General features: G+C 29.0%; 2 protein-coding genes across 8 annotated transcripts in view; one reads left to right on the plus strand and one right to left on the minus strand.

Moving 5' to 3' along the window:
* The window catches only part of LOC145742331 (uncharacterized), a 120,191-nt gene that overhangs the window by 58,422 nt on the left and 38,345 nt on the right, over window positions 1-23,424 (plus strand). The gene's annotated exons all lie outside the window — the stretch shown is intronic.
* LOC145743496 (uncharacterized) lies at window positions 1,039-22,877 on the minus strand. Of its 7 annotated transcripts, none has more exons than XM_082561470.1 (22): window positions 22,757-22,877; window positions 22,313-22,457; window positions 19,086-19,236; window positions 18,657-18,742; window positions 17,328-17,401; window positions 16,637-16,699; window positions 15,656-15,829; window positions 15,097-15,274; window positions 14,631-14,703; window positions 14,108-14,195; window positions 13,923-13,986; window positions 6,247-6,829; window positions 5,526-5,603; window positions 4,694-4,848; window positions 4,465-4,568; window positions 4,281-4,391; window positions 3,985-4,120; window positions 3,659-3,787; window positions 3,473-3,584; window positions 3,338-3,375; window positions 2,922-3,255; window positions 1,039-2,329 (listed from the first exon to the last, which is right to left on the minus strand). In XM_082561470.1, the coding sequence occupies exons 1-22, from the start codon at window positions 22,810-22,812 to the stop codon at window positions 2,304-2,306; spliced, it is 2,958 nt and encodes a 985-aa protein (XP_082417596.1). In that variant the 5' UTR covers window positions 22,813-22,877; the 3' UTR covers window positions 1,039-2,303. The 7 variants fall into 7 exon arrangements, with proteins under 7 accessions (XP_082417596.1, XP_082417595.1, XP_082417597.1 ...); XM_082561469.1 differs by having other exon boundaries at window positions 6,229-6,829; XM_082561471.1 differs by lacking the exon at window positions 16,637-16,699 and having other exon boundaries at window positions 6,229-6,829.

A 23,424-nucleotide genomic window follows, 5' to 3' on the forward strand; every position in this document is an offset into this window, starting at 1 on the left:
AAAAATATTACCTGAACTAATTAAACAAATATTACGTATACCCTTTTTTAATTATTAGACTAAAAAATTAAATTTTTTTCATTATTCTGTGTTTTAATAACAATCCCTAATTTTTATTAAATAAACAAGCTATTAAATATGTAAAACATACAAAAATTAATTTTTTAACTTTTTGTTCGTTTTCTATTGCGGATTTACCGGGCTCGGCGGGGAAGGATAGACTGCCGTTTCTAAGGATTGTGATTCCGAGTTTTCCGCGTTTTCCGCGATCGAGAACGGCTCCAAATGCTCCGGCAATTTATTACGCGAAAAAATGCCGAGTTCTGATAGAAAATAAAAAAAAAATATTCTAGCAGAATGACAGTGGTCAATTCTTCCCGCAGTTTATAATTACCACTTAATCCACCTTATGAAAATATATTTTCGGATTACGTGGATTGACTGATTATTTCATGGATCGAATGGGTCGGATGTGTTAATGGGTAATCCAAATAGGTGAGGGTTAGGGTAAGGTTTAATTCATGCAAACTCTTCGTTTAATTAAATATCCGTCAAATATGCATTCGAATTATGTAATATCTATTTAATATATATTCGATTCAGTTATTAAAACTCGATCCATTTATCCGTTCGATCCGTCAAATATATATTTTTGTAAGATAAATTAAGTGCGATTTGCAGTTTATTATCGCATTAAAACTATAAATAACTGTTCTAACCGTCCTGTGACACGCATAGGAATGCTAACACTTTTAAGTTACCAAAATCACTGAAGAAATAAATTTAATTTTTTTATAGTACTAAAAAAGCTGAAACAGTTTAATTTTAGTATAAGTCATAAAAATGGTATACTGTTATGTTACCAAAAAACTATAAGCCCGAAAACACCAATTCAACGACATTAGGATTTTTTTTATTCTCACCGTTCCTTTAAAATGTCCTGCAATTTCTAATAAATAGCCGACCTCAATTTTAGTAAAATTTCGTTTTTGGTAAAATAATCACTCGGTACACGTAAGTTACAAGACATTACGCAAATTGTATTTGGAATCATATTTATTCAGAAATTGACATCACATAGCTGCGAATTATTACTAATATTTTAATAAAAATAAAATACAGAAGCAAACAACGATAACGAAAATTATTATCATTATTAATATTTTTCGAAACTTTTACACATAGTGTTGGAAAACACCAAAAATGACTATCTATAAAATGGGTTATAGTAAGCGCAAACAATGTCGTGAATTACCAATTTATTATTAATTGTCAGATAACTTGCAAGTTTTATAAGACAGCAAATCCCAAAAATTACGACGGGTTTTTCAAAGTCGAAAGAAAAATGTAAAATCAAATATTCCACTTTTTCAAAATAAAAATTCGGCAAAAATTAGTTGCTAATATTGGTAGCAGAACAATAATAAACATATAGGGTGTACATATTAACATTTTGATTAAAAAAACACAACATTTGCAGCATAATTATAGTAATTATGAAATAATAGACTTTACAAAAAAACAACAAATGGATAACATTGATAAATATAATAAAACTTTTTTTTTTAAATCTTAATTTTAATTTTTTCGGATTTATTTCTAGAGTATAATAGGGTAGCGATATACACATTCGTCAGTGCTTTTTTGAAAATGGAATGACAAAAATTTGCAGCATAATAGTATACAGAAATCTCTTATACAAATTAATTTATTTTATTTAAAATACAATACACCACGTGTCAAGAAAAATTTATTCTTTTTTGCCCCGCTAAAAACGATATAAATTTTCCAAGTCGCTAAGGTTGTTTTTTTTATCATGCAGTGAAAGTTTGACTTAGTTTTAAAAAAAAATTGTGTTTATTTGAAATAACGTACATGCAAACTTAAAGGTTGTCAAAAAAAAGGAAAAAATAAAATTCGCGCATGCAGAAATGGCAGAAACGCTTTAAAACACTGTACTTGTAAACACTTATTTTTTGAAACGTTAAAAAAAAAAATTTATAAAACCAAAAATTTTGTTAGTCCAAAATGTTTGTAAAAGATACGTTTCGTCGTTTAGATTAAAAAACCATGCATTTAAACATAAACAAAAAATTTAAATGGGTAAAAAACCGCATGCCTATAATAATTTCATTTTCACCAGTTTGTCGTTAGTTTTAAAAGGTTAAATTCAAACCATAAGTGTATAGCGGTGTCGCATGCAAGTTATACTCACACATATTGATGTCGAAACACGTGCGCCACGTCATGAAACGATGTGTAATATTTTTATGTATTTATATTTTTCGCAATTTTCAAAGAACCTACTCTAAGTAGGCGGGCGCTTCATCTGCAGATATACATCGAAAAAATGATAATTAAGTAAGTAAAAAATTAAAAATTTACGATATATTAAAATGATTTGAGCCCAATAAATTATTATTTTAAGTAATTTAAAGCAAATTTAATGATGAAATTCCTTTTAATTAAAATTAATTAATGTAGATTGCTAGAGTACGGAAGTAGTAAATATATGAAAAATTTAAAACTTTAAATTAATTAGGAAAATAAATCGAAAGGATCTTTTGGCTCTTTGCTCACATTTTCAGTTGCAACTGGGGCCGCAAAAATATCAAAGGGGTCAACTACAGCTTTGGGTTTTGGGTCACTCTGCTGAGCCCCAAATATGTCAAAGGGGTCGCCGTTATTTACCCCATTACTGGGTTGAGTATCTATCTCAGTAAAACCATTAAGTAAATCACCATCTGTATGGGTTTCATAGGATGGAGTTTTAGAGGGGTTAGATTGGATTTTTTGAGTGAAAATATCATTCGGGGGCGAATTAATAGTAGGGTCTGTGCTAAGGTCAAGAAATGGGTCGTTTGGGGGTTGCTGTTGGTTGAGGGTAACTTGGGGCTCAAAAAAATCAAAAATATTCTCACCTTGAGCGATCCCGTTTTCCGCGGGGGCCTGACTTTTTAAGGGGGCAGGCTCGTCACCGACAACGTCCTGCGTTGTTGCGGTTTCTTGCTCGTAAGTGACGCCATCATTGTTAGTGACGTCATCGTCGTGGGGCGCGGCGTTGTCGACGTTGTTTTCTTGCATTGAGTCGTCCTTGGTCTGTTGTGGCACTTCGTCATCGTTCGCAGCGTAATTATTTTCCTGTGGGGCAGTGTCGTCATCAACTTGTGCTGGTTCCTCGGTTTGTTGGGTGACGTAGTCATCCTGTGCGGGTTCCGTGACGTCATTAGTAACTGGTTCCTCGGGTTCTTGGGGCTGCAAATATTTAAAAAAAATTGTTGATAACATTTATAATAATAATAAATAAAATTATTTATCCTTATTTTTAATATTTTACCTCTTCTTCGGCTTGTTTTTCCTCGTTTTGGTATTGTTCTAAAAAAAGATTTTAATTTAGTATAATAAAAATAAATTACAAGTTGAAAATTTTTACCCTCCATTATTTTATAAAATGTGATTAGTAGATACATACCTTGTTGTTCTGGTTCGTCCGGGATTGCAACACGAACTGGAGTAACAGCAGCTGCCTGCTCCTCTTCTTGTTCTTCTTCTTGTTTAACCTCCTCTTCTTTATATTGCTCAGCCTAGTAAGCAAAAATGGTAAATAATTAATAAAAGTAATTTTTTAAGTTTTAAATTTTTTAAATTTTTCTCTTACCACTGGTTCGGGTTCGGGTTCTTGGACTAGCTCGGGAACTGGTTCTGGTTCCTTTTGTTTTTGTTCTAAAACATATTCTCCCTCACTGTCTGAGTCGGATTCAACAGCTGCTGGCTCTTGTACTTGTTGCTAGATTATATTTAACATTTAAAATTTACAACAATGAATTTTTTATAAAACCTAAAAAAAGCAAAAACGCCAAAAGTGAAAACCAAACTCTAGACCTTAGGTATTGTAAAGTAGTAAAAATTTATTAAACTAACAAAGCGAGAAAAAGCCAATTTTTGCACAGTTTTATAAAAAAAGCTATTTTGAAAATGTCAAACCTTTTCTGTGACGATTTCCCGATCTCGTTCCATGGCTTGGTTGGCTTCTTGCTTGATGTCAATCATCTGTTTAGGCCCCGCCCCTTCTGCAGGTTTTTCCTCGTCTTTTGTTCCATCAAACATTTTCTTCGCAGATCTAAAAAAAAATAGCAATTTATTAAAAGCAGCAAAAAATTTTTCAAAAAAAAAATTTAATTTACGGACCAAATTACATTTATTGCGTGATTAAATTAAAAATTTTTTTTCTTTTTAAATTAACGTTAGAAGCGGAGTGTTAACTTAAAAATAAAACTTACTGAAGATCAGCGGCAGGAACAATATCAGATTCCTCTCTAGTGCCAGCTGGTGGTGGGCGTACAACTTCGCCAGTTGGTGTTTCACGAATCTCAGTTTTCTTGCGTTCTGGCCTAAAAAAATAAAGTATAAACAACATGTTCTTCAATAAGCTTGCCGTAGAATATAAAAAAAACAATTCCTTACTCTTTTGGGGTAACTGGGCCACCAGATTCAAATAATTGTTTGGTTCCTTTCAAGTTAATAGTATAAGATTCTTCTTCTTGATTTTCTGCACTATTTACTACCTCCTGTAATAAAAATGAAAGTCTATATAAAATGTTATCACACATCACATAAACAAACGTTTAGTATGGGTATTATGGTACAAATACTATTCAAATGGACAGTGTTGTAAGTTTTAAAGGATACTTACAGCAGTTGTTGTCTTGTTGGTTTGAATCTTGTTTCTTGGTTTGTATTCATCTTTATTATTTCCTGAAAACATGGCAGCTCGTGACTTCAAAAAGTTTGACTCCAAATTATAAGCGGGAAGCTCTTTTGTGCCGGCCGTGTGGGGGCGCACTACACCTAGAATATAAACAAAAGTTAGCAAAACTTGAGCAAAAAAAGATTTTTATGAGCTGTTAGTCAAAAGCTTACAGTTCAAGTAGACAACCAATTGACTGAAATTGTTCAAATTACTCTGGTCGTAATTGAATTACATATTTGCAAATTAACAAGGAGCAAATTTTTTGTTATTTTGCTAAGTACCACAATAACATTGTTAACAAAGCGGTTACAAATATTAATTCTGAAGCACAAATTGAAAATTGTATTGGACATATTAGTTAATTAGTAAGTAATTGGTTTGGCATGGTAAATAATTATAAAATGCTATTAGAGCATGGTTAAACCAATAAAAATTTGGATTATTGTCATTTCTGTAAAATACAGCCGAAAATATTTACCTAAAACGCTCTGCAAGCAAGCCTAACTTCATACCGCACAGAAAAACATAAAATAAATTTTCGTATTTCAAACTTAACTGTTATTCTGTGCAGTAAATAGTTAGACAAGCTTTAAAATTAACCTTTATTAACCCCAAATTTATTAGAATATTGACAGCATTTATCTAATAAATTTCAAACGCAATCAAAAAAGCTCAATCACCAGCCGAAGCCAACTGATTCGACAACTACATTTCAAAAACGGCCTAAATTGACGACTACGATTGGCATTGCATTGTGGGTAAATACAACACCTACCTCCCCTATCCTCGAAACTGCCCTCCGTGACAACCTTTCGGGTTGACTCGCTCCCTCCGTCCAGGGTAGTAACAGGGACTGCATATATATATTAAAACGTTAGTACCTTACCATTGTACTTTATAGGTTCTTAATGTATTACGCTTAACATACATTGCCTTAACGTAATCTTTTTTTGCATTATATTTTAGGGTTTAAAAAATGTTAAAATTATAAATAAGTCATTGGGTAAATTTATTAACCCTATGTTAAATGTAAACTGGTAAAAATAAAACAAAAAATCAACTATATAGATAAAAATGTTAGTGTGTTAGCTGTTCAAAAATTAAACTGTAAAAATTAACTTCGCGAAAACAGGTTCAAAATAAAATAAAAAATAATAAAAATGAAACCGCTAATAATATAATCCCCCGGCTAATTTTAAACATGCAAAATGATTAAATCTGCAAAAGGTTGTAACGCGTTTTTAATCGTTTTTATTTTTGGATGACGTCATAAAATAAAAGACTTATCAAAAACGCAGTTAACCTTTACAATTGGCAAAGTGACATAATTTAAAGGTTGGTCAAGAGTTATTGACTAGGCCATTATTACGTGTCAAATAAAACAGTGTTGTTCGAACAATAACAATGCGTAAACAACTTTTTGCAGATGTAAACAAACTTAAAAACGATTTTTTAAAATAAAAAAAACTTAAAAGCACCTTCTTCTTCGTCATTACCGTTTGACCAATCCTTCTTTAAAGTCCTCCGCGGGGGAGCAGCAGATGTCGGGGAGCCGCTGTCCTGCGTGGGCGACTCCCACATGCTTTTCATGGAGCTCACTTTCACTGATGGTACATAATCTGCAGTTTCTTTTGTTCCGGCCGGTGGTGGGCGCACTATTTCCGACATGTCGTCGTCTTGCGTATGGATACTAACGTCGTCGGCTGGATTCGAACTTCGGGCGCTCGTGGTTCGGCTACGTGGTGTTTTAACGCTGTCGGGTGACCTTGACGAAGCGGTACTACGATGGCTTGAACTGTTACGTGAGTGGCTTGACGGTGCAGGACTACGACCAGTTCTCGGCGGGGATTGAGTGCTCGAATCGCCGCCTTTGCTTGAAGATGATAGCGATCTTTTAAGACTTGACCTTTTTATCGATTTAGATCCTCCGAAAAGTGCTTTCGTTTGTTGAAGGTCGATGCTGGGTACGTAATCAGGGGTTATAGGGGTGCCAGCAGGGTCTGAACGTACGATATCTGGTTCCGAAGTTTCAACAGGGGTAACGTCCTCGCTATGCACAACAGAAGTGCTCGCTATTTTCTAAAGGTAAATTTTTTAACTAGTTAGAATCAATTTTTAGCTCAGTTGTAATAAATGCAATTAGTAACTCTACACATAAGACTTGTAAGAACAAATATAAGAGTTTTTTTCTTATACCAATCTGTCTGTTGTTGATAACCTAAGCACTCATATTACATATTGACTGTCTATTTTAAATTCAATTTTATCTACACTAATATAAGAGGATTTTAGGGCAAAGCAGCTTAATAAGATCCAAGCAATTTTAACCTCACGTACACAACCTATACATTTCTCCTCACAACCAAATAAGCCTAAAATGTAAGCCTTCCATAACCTTAAATGCCCACTTGTATTAACACGTGACGTCTACGACTAGAAACTAGTAATTAGCATACTTATACACACAAACCTAGCCTTTAGGCAATACAACTAAAAACAAAAAAGATTAGACCGTTGCTAAATCTATTTCATGTTCTTGTCCCTTTTTTACTTATATTATGAACATGATATACACTGTAAATACAAGGTTAAATAGGTTAATGACCTATATAGAAACAGAATGTAAGACTGATATTGAAAACATATTTAACTATCTATTTTAAAACACGGCTGTGCAGCGAAACTAATATGTTTTACAAGCAAATCCGCCTACGACTAATTCGTTTCTTACAGAACCAAACGGTAGTCAGATGTTATATTTGCCCGAAGCAATTACAAACACGATAATAAAGCATTTAAATCCGCCTTTAAACTGTCGAAAATCGTTTATTATAAAAAGTAACGAATCGACGCATATTTAATTCCCACAAGAGTTAAAAATCCCGCAGAAAATTTGAAATTTAAAACTGTCTAGTCTGGTTTCGAATATTCTGACTAATTTTCTTTTATTTTACTTGTAGCCGCTACAATTCTTTGTAGCGACTTTTAAACAGAAACTTTTCTCTGAGCAACGCCTTTTTTGTGACGTCACGCAGCATGAGCGATCACGTGACCGGAAAGAAAGTGTTTCTTTCGGAATTGATTCCACATATCACGTAGTAAGTTTAAAAATTTTGTGTGTAATCTGCGCGTAAACAAAATTTACAAAAAAATCGAAAAATGCATTTTACTAATAATTGCTTTGTTAATTTTAATTTATTAAATATATATAAACCTAGTAAAAAAACAGGCAGTTTGATAACTCTAACACAATATTAAACAAAAAATGTATATACGTTATTTATGGAAAATAGCTAATACAATATTGGTATAAACAACATACATTATTTACAACCTTTATCGCAATATATAACTATTTAAAACGCAATTAAAACAGCAATTTTTTAATTATTTTTTTTTATTTAAGAGCAACCACTTGGACTTTATTATTAAAATAAAATAAAACACTTGACAATAAGCCTTTTTTATCCATTTTTAAACAATTTGAAAATTACTAAATTTAAAATGTAATCCACTACTTTTTAATTTCAACTTAACTTTTTGCATGTACTAAAAATCTAATACAACACTTCTTAGTTAACATCAAACAACAACTTACTTTTGATACTATGCTTCCCATTATAAATAATCTTCTTATAAAAATAATTCATATAAAAAAACAATAACTGTATATTAATTTTAACCACGTGGTATCAGTTTTAACATGTCAAAGTTATTACCAAGTTAAATTGTAGCAAAACTGGACAATGGGTTTTGTTTAGGCAAGAGCCATAAACCATTGAATAATTTATCAACAAAAACGTTTAAAAAAAATTTACAAGTATTCTTTTTGTCTTTTAATTAAAAAAATTGTATTTAAGATGCCTAATAATTTATAAATACCAGTTACATAACTATTTAATTTACACTTTCACGAATTTTTGAACTTTTAACTTTTCATAAAACAAGAAGTTATTTTCAGACATGTTTTTTTTGTATATTGCAGTTTTATAAATTTTATAACCGTTTGTGTGTAAAAAAACCCAAAAATAAAATTAAAAAGTTTGTTTTTTTACTAATTAAGAAGTTTAAATTTAAATCAGCATTTCAAAACAGTCACAATATACAAATTGACCTTTTCAAAACGACAAAAATGTTATTTTTTGCGGCAAGTGATTCACAGTCTGGCACTCACATTTTTTTAAATCATAAATTTCCCACCTTTTCAATTTGTTTTAGCGTTTTAAAACAGCCAAGCGACAAAAACTGGAAAACCTATTAATTATTTAAACTCGTCTGCTCATTTTTTAGCAGGTTGACTGTGACGTCATCTTGGCGTGAAGTAACGTTCTCGGTATGACGCGAAGTTTGTTTATAATATTGTTTAGAACGGCAGTCAAGCGCTTTTTAAAAAATAACGATCTATAAATTTTTTTAAGAAAATGCTCTGTACCTATATAGTTTATAAAACTAAAAGTGTACCAATTTCTTAGAAAAATTAGTTAATCGTACAGATCGTTTTCACTTTTGGACACAATAAATTAAAACTTACAAAACAAAACCAAAAGTCTTATTAGTCGATGTTAAATAAACCCCTAATAAAAGTTTAACCTTCTAATAAATTTAAAAGGAAAACAGGTTTTAAAACAGATAAATCACTGTCAAGTATAAAAAATACGTCAATAAAATCGATGCTAAGGAGGTCACCACGTCTGTTTTAAGAAAAATGTGGTTTTTAAACTAAATACAAGATTTCAAATTGAAAATCACGTTGGCTAAACAACCCTTACTATTACAACACGTTTCTAACATACTTTATAAGCTTGTCAACCTGACTTTAAACTAACTTTCTATAATGTAGCCTTTTTACAACAATTTAAACTTTACGAAGTACTTTGTTTTGCTAAAAAGGGCATTCGTGTAGGTGTACCATTTTGGAACTGATAGATTACAAAAACATTATTAAAAACGCTAGTTAAGTACCAATAAAACAATAAAAAACCAATTTATTGCAATACCAACGCAGATTTTAAGATGTAGTACGTGTTTAGGGCCTAATAAACACTCTAAACTTTGATAAACTTGCTAAATACTGCGAAACCAGATACAAATTTTACAGAATTTCTCTTTATTATCAAACCATGGTCAAGTAGAGTTGTTAAACTAGTCGATCAATGCGGCCTAGTTACTTGCATTAAATCTAGGACAAACCAATAAAAGAATTTAAACAAACCACAGAGAAAACTAAGCTAACTAGTTTAGTAAACTTGACATTCTTAAACAACAGTCTTGATATTAGATTTAAAATATAAAAAGTTAAATACGAATTATCTATGAAACTACTAATTAAGTAAAATACCTAAATTCCAAAAAAGCGTCTATTGACCAGCTAATAACTCGCTGACATTATACACATATATTTCGCAAAAATTACATGACAACAAATTGTCAACAAACACCCAAAACTAGCTTAACGTAATGCAAAAACATAACCAACCAATACACTAATGATGAATAACGCTATGACGTCATAAGAGACAGGATAACACGTTATACCACGCAGCGGTAAAATATTTAAAAGCTGGTGCAAATTTGATGGCTGACTAATATGCCAAATCATGCCTAAAATGCGTATTTTTCAAACTAATATGTGTTACCGCAACAAAACACGAACATAACATTTAAACTAAAGGCAAAATGCGATATTTTAACGCGCTTTTATTACATTTTACTTTAAAGATCAATATTGTGCTTACTGTTAATTCCTATTTACTGTAATAATAAGCTGTGCAAATGCAGTAATGTCAGCAAAACCAAAACGGAAATTCGCTGTATTTAAAAAACAATAGTGCAACCTTAAATGAATTTAAATAGCCTTCGACATTTCTATGTGGTATTGGCAATTTAATGTTTGATAGCAGTGTGCTGCTTTGCAAAATCTTAGAGGGTTAGAGTTCTTATGCCCTTTTCTAAAGAATTACAATAACTCAAATAGAACATTACTAATTGGAACTAAAAATTAGAACCTCACTAAGTAAGGTGCTTGCTTTGCAAAGATATCAAAATAAACACTTGATAATAACTGACAAGCGAGTGCCAGCAGGTTGCTTATAAAGTATAGCCACGCCCTACCTTCTTCAATACATACCATACATACATGATAGCGCAGTGTCAACAACCTTAGAGCTAAAGTGCTGGTTGTTTAAACAAAGTTCAAATGTTAAAGACCAGCTCAAAAAAACAGTTGCGTCTATTTTTAGATTGTACAATGGCGATATTAGGTAAAATATTTTTTGTTGTGCTACTTTTAAAACTATTTCAATAAAAAGCTCATGCAAATGCTAATACTTTTGGTATTTGCTAGTCAGCTAGTGGGTCATTTCAATTAACTTATTGAGGAAATTACACAATTGCAAATATCCTTCCTTTTACTTGTAGGCTACAACTAATCAACAAAGTTTCAGTCCTACACAATTCAATACACAAACTTATATACAAATTTGCTTTTCTTGCAAATTAAATTTATATTTATTTTATTACACCTTGCTTATTGAGTTACCATTTACGTTAATAAGTTTGCCATAATTTGATACTAAAGACCCAGTCTTATAGAGTGTGAAATTCGCCTTATAACTGTTTTTGTAGACTATTTTAAAAACACTTTTCCGAACACTCTCTTTTTGGCAGTTATATCGACCAATTTTCGACGATTTGCTTGCATGAGTAACCGAGTGTTTTTTTGTTGGCAGACAAGGCGAGACGTACAATAAATGAATTCCCAATACAGAATTGAAAGGATGTTTAGATGCCGCAAAATGCGACAAGGGGCCTAGACTAAACAAGTGACATTTTAACGGCTTTCAATTATGCATGAGTCGGATTTTGTTTTAAAAAGGATTTAATCAATAAACAATCTGTTTCATTTCCACACGCCTTTTACTAATTGTGCGCTTTTTACATTTCTAAATATACAGCCTAAACGGGTCAACATAATTTAAAACAAATGCTACAAAAAGAAAACCGATTTAAATGCCAAATTTAGTGAATTTTGCCAATGAAAGAAATAAAATATTGCTGTAAATTTAGCGAAGTTTTTAGTTTTCTTTAAAATAAAATCAAAATCAAAATCACTAAATCAAACATTATTTTTATCAGCTCAAGATTTATAACTTAACAATTTAAGAACTTGGTAAGTTAATTATTAAGTTTTGATTTGTTGGTTTATTGCTGTAAATCTAAGCAAACAAAAGGTGATCTGTCAGTTTTTATCTACCAACCTTCTCAAAACGGAAAACGACGTTTACTTAACATTTTAATTTTAACATCTATGAAGGGAGAGTAAGAATTTTTACGACGGTTAAACAAAATATCCTTATTGTACTGGACTATAGTTTTAAAGTTACTATGAAATACTTATTGCTACAGTTTGTTAAATACTTTACTTAGGTGTTTATTCTATTTTAACTGGTTTTAAAAGTAATTTTAATCAAAAAATTTAATATTTTTTGCAATTTCTGCATTTCTAGAATGAAACAAACGCCTGAACTTGCAAAATCACATTTGCAAAATAAAAAAAAATACAGAAGGAGTGAAATGTCCTTGTAGGTTTCTCACGTCCTTTAAGCGCAGCAATAAACATGTGTAAGAGCTACTTCCTTCCTGGACAAGCTCGTCAAAGTGAAAACAACAAAACCTGATGTCAAATTTTACACCGACACAGCCTTACTGTGTTCCTCTAGCAAATATTGCTGATTCTACTTTAATATTTTTATTTTAATTCGGTTTTTAATTGATGTGTTGAATTCAAACATAAGTTCTAATCTTTTGAGTACTGTTTAGCCAATTTGCTGATTTGCCATTACTACTGTATTTCTATGTTTAGTCAATAGTCTAAATAATAATACCTATGTTTATATATAAGCTCTTCAAATTACCCAGACCTAACTGCCGAAAATTTTCTTTTTTAAATTTAAGTTATTTTAACCGTTGAACTAGGCAAAAGTCGACCATACAACTTACTGCATTTACGCTGCATGTATTTGTTCAACAAATTACTAACCTCTTTGTTTTGATTTTTTATGTAGCTAAACTGATGACTGTTTTCTAATATGTGACACTGATTATAATTGAATTTTAATAACCGACTAAATCATCAAATTACCAGGAAATTGATTATATGCTTAATAAGGTTAATGTCATTGAGGCTGCTGAGCAATAAAATAAACAACAAACGAATAAAAATATTCAAAATTATAAAAATCTTTTTTGATAATCTGTTTATAATTTTACATTCTATGACAAAATAAATATAAACTAAAATATTTTAAAACTGTATCTTTTTTCGGTCGTGTGCGCCAATTTTTAATGAAATAATTAAATTTATTACATATTACTAACACATTCACTCGTTATTACTCATATAGAATACGAGTTATAAAATCGTTATCTATACAGTCAAGTGTTCACTTGAGACATTGTAATAAAGGAGAAAAGGGTCTAATAAAAAACCTCTTATACACCGCGTTTTCTCATATAAGGTCATATGCACGAACGCGCCTAAAAATGACGTCATTTTTATTATTATCAAAAAATAAATTGATTCAAGGTCCCGCGAGATTAAAAAATGTTGGTTTTTGGTGGGAAAGATAACTAAGGGGATTATGTTACTAGCAAGTAAAACATGATGTTACGCTTATGGATTATGTTATGTATTTAACTAACTTTAAATTAAATCAAATTTTTAACTATTTAAAAATCTAAAAATTCTATAAATATATGCTACTATTGCAAATTATTATTTGACAAAAATGTTAACTATTGGTAAACTTATAAAACGTAATACTTTAAATAATTCATAATTTTTTTATGGTGCACTGTCTGCAAAATACATTGCTTTAATTTTTTTATTGAAATTTCTAACTACAATAAACAAGATTGCACACTAAATATTTAAGTTTATATAAAAAATAAACAGATATGAATTTTACTCTGCAGCGCCAACTAACGGGCTAATATGATAAACCGCATAAATGTCGCGTTTTCTGACTTGTACTAAGATTGGGTTTTAATTGGTAAAAATTTATTCAAACTGACACAAAAAAATAACTAAATTGTGTCAGTCTAGTTAATAATCTTATTACCCATGTTCTATAACTAGAATGCCAAATTTCGAATTAAATATTTTTCAACTTACTTTTTGAGATACGGTTCTTTGTACGGCAACTTTCTGCTCATTTTTATTTGACATTTCCTTAAATCTAAAACATTAAAAAAATAAAAACGTTGGCATATTTAAATTTGACACAACATTATTTTTAATTAAAAATTTACAAAAAGGGATTTGACAATAAGCCAAAAGTTTAAAACGCCAAAGCTTACCGTTGTAATTTATCTTTAACTGATTCTTCGCCAGTCATTTGGTCGTACAACGGTTCTGATGATTTGATTGTTTCAACTCTAGGAGTATCTGTGAAAAAAAATATACAATTTAAGATGTTTTATTTTAAAAATTGACAGTAGTTAAATAAACCTCAAAATCAATTAGCAAATTACCATCATGATAGTTTTGTTTGTGCATATATTATAGTATGTACGTTTATAAAATAAATTAAAAATACAATTAGTAAAACATATATTTCAGTATAATTTTAAGCATAAGTCAAGTAACACTATGTATAGATTCCCCTGCAAATTGATTATAATATTATTGTTTTCTCGGGTGTGATCAAAACTTACTTAAGTTCGAATCCAAGGTGAAATATAATTCCAATTTAGACCGATGAGATAAATATATCTTCATTTTAGTGGGCGTCATTTTTAAACACAAAACTTATCCAAAAAAATAAAGAAAAAGCCTATTTTACTGTAAAAACAAACTTTCAAATAATATTTCCTTACTAACCTTGAGACTCGTTACTAATTTCACTAAATTTCCTTTCCTTGATCGGCGTAGTCACTTGTACCGGTTTAGCCGCCTTTAAAACACAAATAAAATGACGCTTATTTATTTGTTACAGTTTAGTATACAACCCCGTTGCGAAAGGTCATCGGCACAATGCCTTTATTAACTTGAAACAATAAGAGGGCTTGTTTGATGTCAGACACCCTATTGTTGTGTCATAATAGGACAATACTACGAAGCTATTTAAAACGCGTATAGGGTCAATTACTAGAGTGAATAAATACGTTGACATGTTGTAAAAATATGATAAAAAATTCGTGCAATTTTGTAATATATAAAAGAAAAAAAATTCATAAAAAATTATTATTTTTTTTAAATCAGAGGTTTTTGGTTCGATTACGATTGTTTACTTGATAAATTTTTTCTCCCAAATTTAAAAAATTATTTTTTTAAGAAAAGTTTTAACCTGTTTAGCTCCAAAACTCGATCTTCGTGGAGTTGAATTATTGGAATTAGATTCAAACTTCTTCTTTAATTCTTTAAGTTCCACACTAAAATGTTCTTCTTCTTCCATTTGACCAGGACGCACAACCTCCGGACTTACCGAAGATTCTCCAGATGCTCCTTGAGTAGAAGTTTGTAATCTACAAAAAATTTTATAAATGTTATATTTTTTACAAAAAAAAAAAATATTTATAAATGTTATATATATTTTTTAGAAATTTTTTTAAAAAGGGTTTTCTTTTAGAAATTTTAGGCATCCATTACAGCCTAAATATAAAATCATTTTAATATCACCAACTTGAATTTGAGCTATCAGAGCAGTTTGAAATATTATAGAAAAGATACATTATATTGACAGTTTATTACTCTATTAGTCATTTTGTGGGTTATCAATAGTAACCACTTGCACTTAAAAACACTCAGATATGTCAGCAAAGAATTTCAACTTGAAAGATAATGTATTTGAATGTTGCCTGAATTTTAACAATGTTCAAAATTATTTGACAATTTTTTTGACTTACTCTTGCTTTACTTTTCTTGCTTGTTGATTGGTTGCTGGTGACACCAAGTGTTCATCTTTATTTTTTTCAAACTGGGATTTAATCGAGGATAAGTCAACAGATAATGTCGATATCTCTACAGGTTTATGTTCGGTTGTGTCGGGATGTTTTTTGCGTTCCTGTTCATCCTGAAATCTATTAAAAAAAATCAAGATAAGGTAATGGCAGCTAAAGGACTAAAATAATAAGAAAATTTAATCAACTTGTTCAAAACTTTTATAGTTATTACCCTTGAATCAACCCTTAGAAAAACACTATAAGTAAATAAATAAAAACCACTAATACCATATATGGCTTGACAGAATAACCATATATGGTTAATAAAAGAACCACAAAATCATAAAGGTAATATCATAATAAGGTAACACACCAAACCAAATATGAATGCTTAAATTTTACCGGTGACATTATGACATTACACTAGAACAGTTAAAGTTAATGGTTAACTTAACAAAGAGAGTGGCACTACAGAAAACCAAATAAACAGCACCGTGCCCATATTTGCAATTGTCTTAGTATATATATATATGTAATGTGTAAATAACAGGTTTAAAGTGGAATTACTAAAGTGTCATAATAGTAATGGACAAATTAGTACTTCTAATACCACCACCAAATTATAATTAAACCCCTTGTTGCTAATTGTTAGTTTTGGTGCACAAAGTTAATACACATGCGTGTTAATGATACTTAAATTAGTGCAACTTTAAAGCATGCTTTGAGTAAAATTAAGACACCAAATTTTAAAAATATATTATAATATATTATGTGATATATTAAAGCAGTTTTGGTTCTAATGCCATAACGAAAGTTCATTTTTTCATGACAACTATTTTTTAAAGGTTTGTTTACTTAAATGCATTGGCTTTAACAATTGCAATAACTTTTTTATGTCAAAAAGTCAAATAAAAAATATTACATTACAATTTATATTTTTTAAACCTTATTTTTTTGCCGGTTTTCCTCACTGGATAGTCTCCGTTAGTCTGTTTGTTAAAACGTACTCTAAAAAAATTTGTTAGAAAACATCATGCTTTTACATGCTAAATTGTTAGTGTAAGCAACATGCATAAACAGTAGGTTAAAAATTATTATAAAAATCTTAAAAAAAAAATAAATTTTTAAAAAAAGTTAAAAAAAATTATATTTAAAAAAAATAAAAATATCACCACATAATTACAACAATAAATACATTTTAGTTTACTATAAAATCCCACTTCACATATTTTCAAATTAAATTTTTTTTAATAAAGTTGAGTGGTTAGAATTGCTACTTAAATGTTAAATTGTATTATCACATGTGTGTAGAATTATTAAGTGGTTAGCTATTAAAAATTAATGCTTTAATGATTAATGCATAAACAAATTCAACATAACCTTGGTATAAAGTCTACTTTGCAAAAAAAAATAATTGAAAAATACTGAAATATTGATGACAACATAGTTTCATCATTTTCTTAATTTTAAAACTGAATATTAAATTTCAGAGTGGAAAGTTAATTAAGTTTGAATCGAAATTTATATTGTTTAGATATTATTTAAATAAAAAATAAATTTTGTTCTTACATTTTAGGAAATTAGAATTTTTTTATTAATTTGAAGAATATAAAACATTTTTACATGTTACACTTACTTATTAACATGTTCTTTTATTGAGGATTTAGAAATTGGTGATTTTGGTGATTTTGGCCGCTGGTAATTGGTCGACTAAATAAAACAAAAATTAAATATTTTTAATTTTTTTGATTTTAAGCAATATGTAATACCACTTTAAATGTAATACATAATTTTAAATATGATACACAAAGATACTCTAAAAGCTAAACTATTTTACAACAAAAATGCTTGCACAGTATATACACTGATGTTTACAAAACAGAAACTATTTGCACGCCTTAATGAACTTTTAAAATAACAACAATATGAACAGTGACATAGCAAAATTTTAAAAGAATTGACAAAAATCATGTTAAATTTAAAATACCAAAAAATATGTTTATTAAATTCTCAGCATATTTGTACAGTTAATGTCTTAATCTTCAAGAAACTATGCTATTGTTTTTTAACTATGATTTACTCAAATACAAAAACAACATCAATTTTAAATGAAGCAAACACACTTAAGATGCTGTGTCATCTCACCAAAAATACATAATGTGTTGAGACTTTCGTGTTCTCAAATCTCGCTCGCAAGCGTCGCAATTTGTTTCCACGAATAAAAACCCGGCGCATTATGTTATCACGATTATTCATCTCAAAAAGCTAATCCAAGTGCAAGTTAACAAAAGTTTATTTAAAGTTAAGTTACAAAGTTTTATATGTTCTTTTTTTTTATTAATTTGCACTTGTAAATGATATTAGTTGTAAAAAGAGTTGTTAAAACTTAATAGAAAAACTTTAAAACCCCTCTGTACCGAATTTTTTTTTAAAATTTGTATTAATATAGTATTTGATTAATTAGTGCAAGCTTTTATGATTTTCTAATTAAATTTTACCTTAAATCAAATAAGGTTTAAATAAAAAAAAGAATCTGTCTAACTAAAAAAATCTGTCAAATTAAAAAAAAATTAAGTATCTGTTTTTGACACCTAATTAGCAAATTTAAAATACAGTGATCTATATTCTAATTAAACTGATTGATTGAGAAAATATTGATGTTGGGAAGTCATCTTATACCAGTGTCGTGAGCATGACAATTTGAATTAACTTCCTTTTAAATTCAGACTATTTTTAAGACAAGCAAAAATATGTATGCCATAACATTTAAATCACAAGTTGTATGTTAATATAAAAAAAGCAATAGACTTGCAAAACTATATTAGAATTCCTTTTTTAAATCTCAAAAAAAACTTAATAATTTTTGCATTGCCTTTAAATATTATTTAGCTTATTAGCACTTTTTTATTAACATCCTGAATTTTATTTTTTAACAAAATTTTTTAAACTTTATTAGCAAACTAACCTTTGCAGCTGACTCAAATTTTTCTTTTAAAGCTCCAAGTTCAACTGAATATTCTTCTTCTTCTATTTCTTCACGATTTACAACAACTAAAAACAAATAAGACATTAATGCTTATAAATTTTGCCATTTTAAAACTGTGAAAATAGGTCTCAGGGTACCATCATACCATGTACAGTTATTTTTTCCTAAATTTAAAGCAAAAAAAAAATTGACATTTATTTTTGCTAAGTACAATAACACAAAACCAGATTAAAAGAAAGTGAATATTATTAAATTAGTAATTATTTAAGAAAATATAAAAACATCCTAAGTAATGGACACTTAGGTAAAAATAAACCAATGTGATAGTAATTATTATTTTAGTTTCTTTTTTTTGTTTTTTCATTTGTTTAATAATATTTTTTTATATTTTATAAAGTTAAAAAATACCAGGTGCGACACCATTAGTCGGTTTAGTTTCTGTTTGTGCGCGGGTCACTGCCGGGGCTCTTTGTGCTGGGGATGGGGGTGTAGTGGAATTGGGGGTTTCCCATTGGGACTTCATTGACTTTATGCTCGGAAGTTCATAATCCTCAACAACCTTAAAAAATAATTTTTTTCAAATTTTAGTCTTTTTTTATTAAAATATTGAATGCATTTAAAATTAAAGACTTGTAACTTCCCATTCTTAATGAATATTGAATTAAATTTTGCCACCTTTAAAAGGAAATGTGTAAAAATAAGACAAGAATGAAATGTTAAAGTTTTTGGGCTATACTGAATAGAAAAATAAACTCAAAAATTAGGTAAAATTAAATAGCTCCAAATTTAGTCACACTGTGCTGCATAATAACATTTGTTTATCTAACAAACAGAAAACAAGTCAAACAAAAATGACGTTGACAAATAAGCATTAAACAAACACATTTCGTATAAAAGCAAACTGCACTATAACATTTTTTTAGCAAAGCATCATTATCACATATTTTTTTAATTAGGTGTAAAATATGTTATTGGAATATGTGTTGCTTATAATTTGTGTTAAACAATTATACCAATAAAAATGCCTTATATTTATTGTTTTTACCCAATAATACATTAAACAATAAATAAAACTAATAATTTTATATAAAAAATAACAACCCTGCCATGAAGTAAAATTGGCTAAAAAAAATATTTTTTTTATTGATTTATTATGGTTAGCAAACGAAATTGGATAAATTTCATTTTAAAGAATTGTTCCGAATTACAGTTAATTTTTAGTAAGCGTATTACAGGTTTCATTTAAAAAGAGAAACACAATGCAAAACACAACAGTGCACATTACTTAATCCTGTAAATAATTAAATTTACTAAAATAGCGTAAGGGCCCTTACACAAGTTTTAACTAGCATGACGTAACTTAATAGGGTGGCAAAAACGTGAGAACTGAAATATTTCATGTAAAACTTGGCCGCTGGAAACACTAATAAAATGTAAGCAGTCTGCGTTCACTTAAAAAGCATACATAGACTGTATAATTAATGAAATATAAAAATTAATATAAAATTGGTAAAAGTCCATGTCTGTCAAAACAGAACAATTAAAAATGACGTCACGCGTCCCTTAAGTGACGTCATACACACTTAAACATGGTCTGAAAGTGAAGTCTATCTAAAATGACATCATACACTATTTTTACATTTAAACCTCGAAATTTAATTGTTTTTACATAATAGAAAAATAGTCCATATTTTAATTGCAGTTTAAAAGTAATATTTTTTATTAGATAATTGAACTTTACGTGGATATTTAGCGTTGATTTATTATAGGGCGTTTACGATATCGCGTTATTTGCTTTAAGGGATTCACTTTAAATAAACGATATAAAATTCCTTCATATATTTCCTAGTTCAAATATAATATCCACGGGGATTTAAAAATTCCGAATCAGTAATATACAATAAGCGCTTTAACGTTAGTAATACAGTTGTTATACTTATAATCTTACTAAGAAACAGCAGTTAAAACTAATACGGGGTTTTTATACATACAAAAAAATTAGCATGCCGTTTTTTATCACTATTTTAAAAGAGGTTTTTTAAATCTATTTTTTATTATTTTATGTAAGGAATTTTTGCGTAGTTTTCGATCGGCCTGTTTTCGAGCCGGTAAGAATATAATGAACATGTTTTTGACCGTGACGTCATTTCACAGTTGAATAACTACTGGGTATGTCAAGGTGCTTGAAAATATTGCTTCCATAATATTATAAAAAATTCATTCACAAGTTTTGAACATTTTTGAAAATATTCATATATCAATTTTTTCGTACAGGGATTTCTTATTTTCGTACAAAAAATCTCATAAATTAAAAATTTAACAGAATTTTCGTTTTTTTAAATAAATTTAAATTTTAAAATACGAATTAAAATATTTTATTTAAACACAATGCTTTACAAAAGTTTAATTTATCCGTTTAAAGCAATAAGGAAACAATTAAACATTATATCGTTGTCTGTATTGTGAAAATATTATTTCGTTTCGTGAATGTTGTTTATCTTTCGCTATTGAACAATTATATCATTGTGTATCCCATAATTTGAGTATTGTAAGTACCGTAAATCAGTATGTGCGCAAAAATGCAAAAAGTTTTGGCGAAAATTACATGTTTAAAGAAAATAATAAGGTGCGTTCATAAAAAACTTTTTATTTTTTATTTTTTCTTTTTTTTCTAATATCGCCTAATATCGAAGCTAATAATTCAAAGACCAAATTTTAATTTGGCTTGTTAAAATTCCATACCAATTACTTCATATCACACTTACTTTAATTTAGGCTTTTAACAAGGCCTACAAAACCACATAAGATATTTGTGTTAAAAAAAAACAAGCAAAATACGTAGCCGTGGGCATAAGATAATAAAGTATGATAAAAAAATCAGAGATAAAATGCTTTTAATTTTTTAACGCATGCAATTTTATTTAACGTTAAAGAAACACAAAATAAAAATCCAGATTTTGATATATAAAGTTTAAATTTTTACAACGGAAAACGGTAGATTCGCATTAACTGCAATTCTATTTTATAGATATTGGCGAGTAATATACAAGTTAAAAACAAACCTTTTAAAAAAAATACCTAATTACCAACTACATTAATATTTTTAAAAGTTCATTATTGACTTTTATGTGTACTTTATTAATGTATTAATTTCCAATAAACTACGCAAAATATCGTAGCGAAATTACGAAATTAATCGCAATATAAAAATCGAACCGATCAATTGCTGTTTTAATAACTAACTATACAACATACAATAAACAGCCGCCGTTAAAAGTTAATTTACTTGTGTATTGATTTAATAGCGCATAATGATAATCGATCAGTAAAATCGGTCGACCGTTATTGGCGAGTAGTTGTAATTGATTGCAGATTATTACTAGTAAAACGCCCCAAAGCGATAGTGTATAATGGACTGTTATATTGCGATGGCAATTTAAAACAATAACAAAAATAATTGGAAATTGATTTTGCATGCCAATTTAGAACTGAAATACATTAACTTCATTTGGTTAAAAAAATTTAAAAATATTTTAACCAATAACAAAAAATTATAAAAATTATATATATTTGAAAATTTTTTTTTAAATAATAATTTTTTTTCAATTTTTTAAATATATAGAAATTAAATATACCTGGTCGTCTGAGCGTATTATGTCAGATGGTGGCACATCATTATGCGGCACTTCCTTGCTTGTTTGATTTTTTGAAACTGGTGATTTAGGAATAAGGTAATCCAAAGAACCCAAGTCTGCTTTGGAACTCCATAACTGACGTGTCCTAATCAAATAATTAAAAATAAAAAACAAGGCCTACAGACTAACAAATTATAATTCACAGTGGAAATATTTATTAAGATATATATTAAAAAAGTTTTTTATTTAAAAAATAATTTACAAATTTATGGTTATAGCCTATATGTTTATAAGGTCCAAAGATACATAAGTTTGTTATATTACTATACTTGACATCTAATATGTTTAATAATAATTTAAGCGTTTTTTGCTAATTTGCAAAACCACAACCACAATTTACTATTGATATAATATAAGGAAGTGAATTTTAAAATAACTTTTTACTTGTTTAAGTTGTCCAAAATACTTTCAGGTTCGTTATCGGAGTCAATTGAAGCCATATTAAACAAAGCTACAATTTAAAAAAATTATCTATCTACTTGTTTGCTAAAATCAATACCTATCTAAAAAAGTAACAAAAATATTTAAATAAATTAAACCCTATTATAATATAATACCATAATTTATTATGTTAGTCTGCCAATGGCAGTGGCTTACTGGCACTACAGACTGAAAGACTTAACCAAAGCAGCTGCCTGACTTAATAACAAACGACCGACATACATTAAAGTAATATTCACACCAGTACTCAGTACTAAACAGCTAAAAGCTTATTTCGTCTGCAGTCAGGCAGTTAAAAAGAATAAAATTTTGTCGACTAACCACGTTTATATTTATCATATAATTAACCATTCCACTAGACCAATGTCATTTGCATGCTGACTTAATTACTCCTGTTTTGTTATATAAGTAAAGTTGTATATGTAAATATACACTGCCATTACACCTACATGCTACATGCTTCTGTATTAAAGCATACTAAACTGAAACACATGCGTATATTTATATTTATTTTGTAAGGTAGACACTTTTATTAGATAATTTTAGTTAAGTAAAAACTTTTTATTAAAATTAAAATAGAAAACAAAAATATTTTATTCTGCAAAGATCTG

Source organism: Corella eumyota, chromosome 2 (genome assembly GCF_963082875.1).
Source record: "Corella eumyota chromosome 2, kaCorEumy4.1, whole genome shotgun sequence".
Taxonomy (NCBI): Eukaryota; Metazoa; Chordata; class Ascidiacea; order Phlebobranchia; family Corellidae; genus Corella; species Corella eumyota.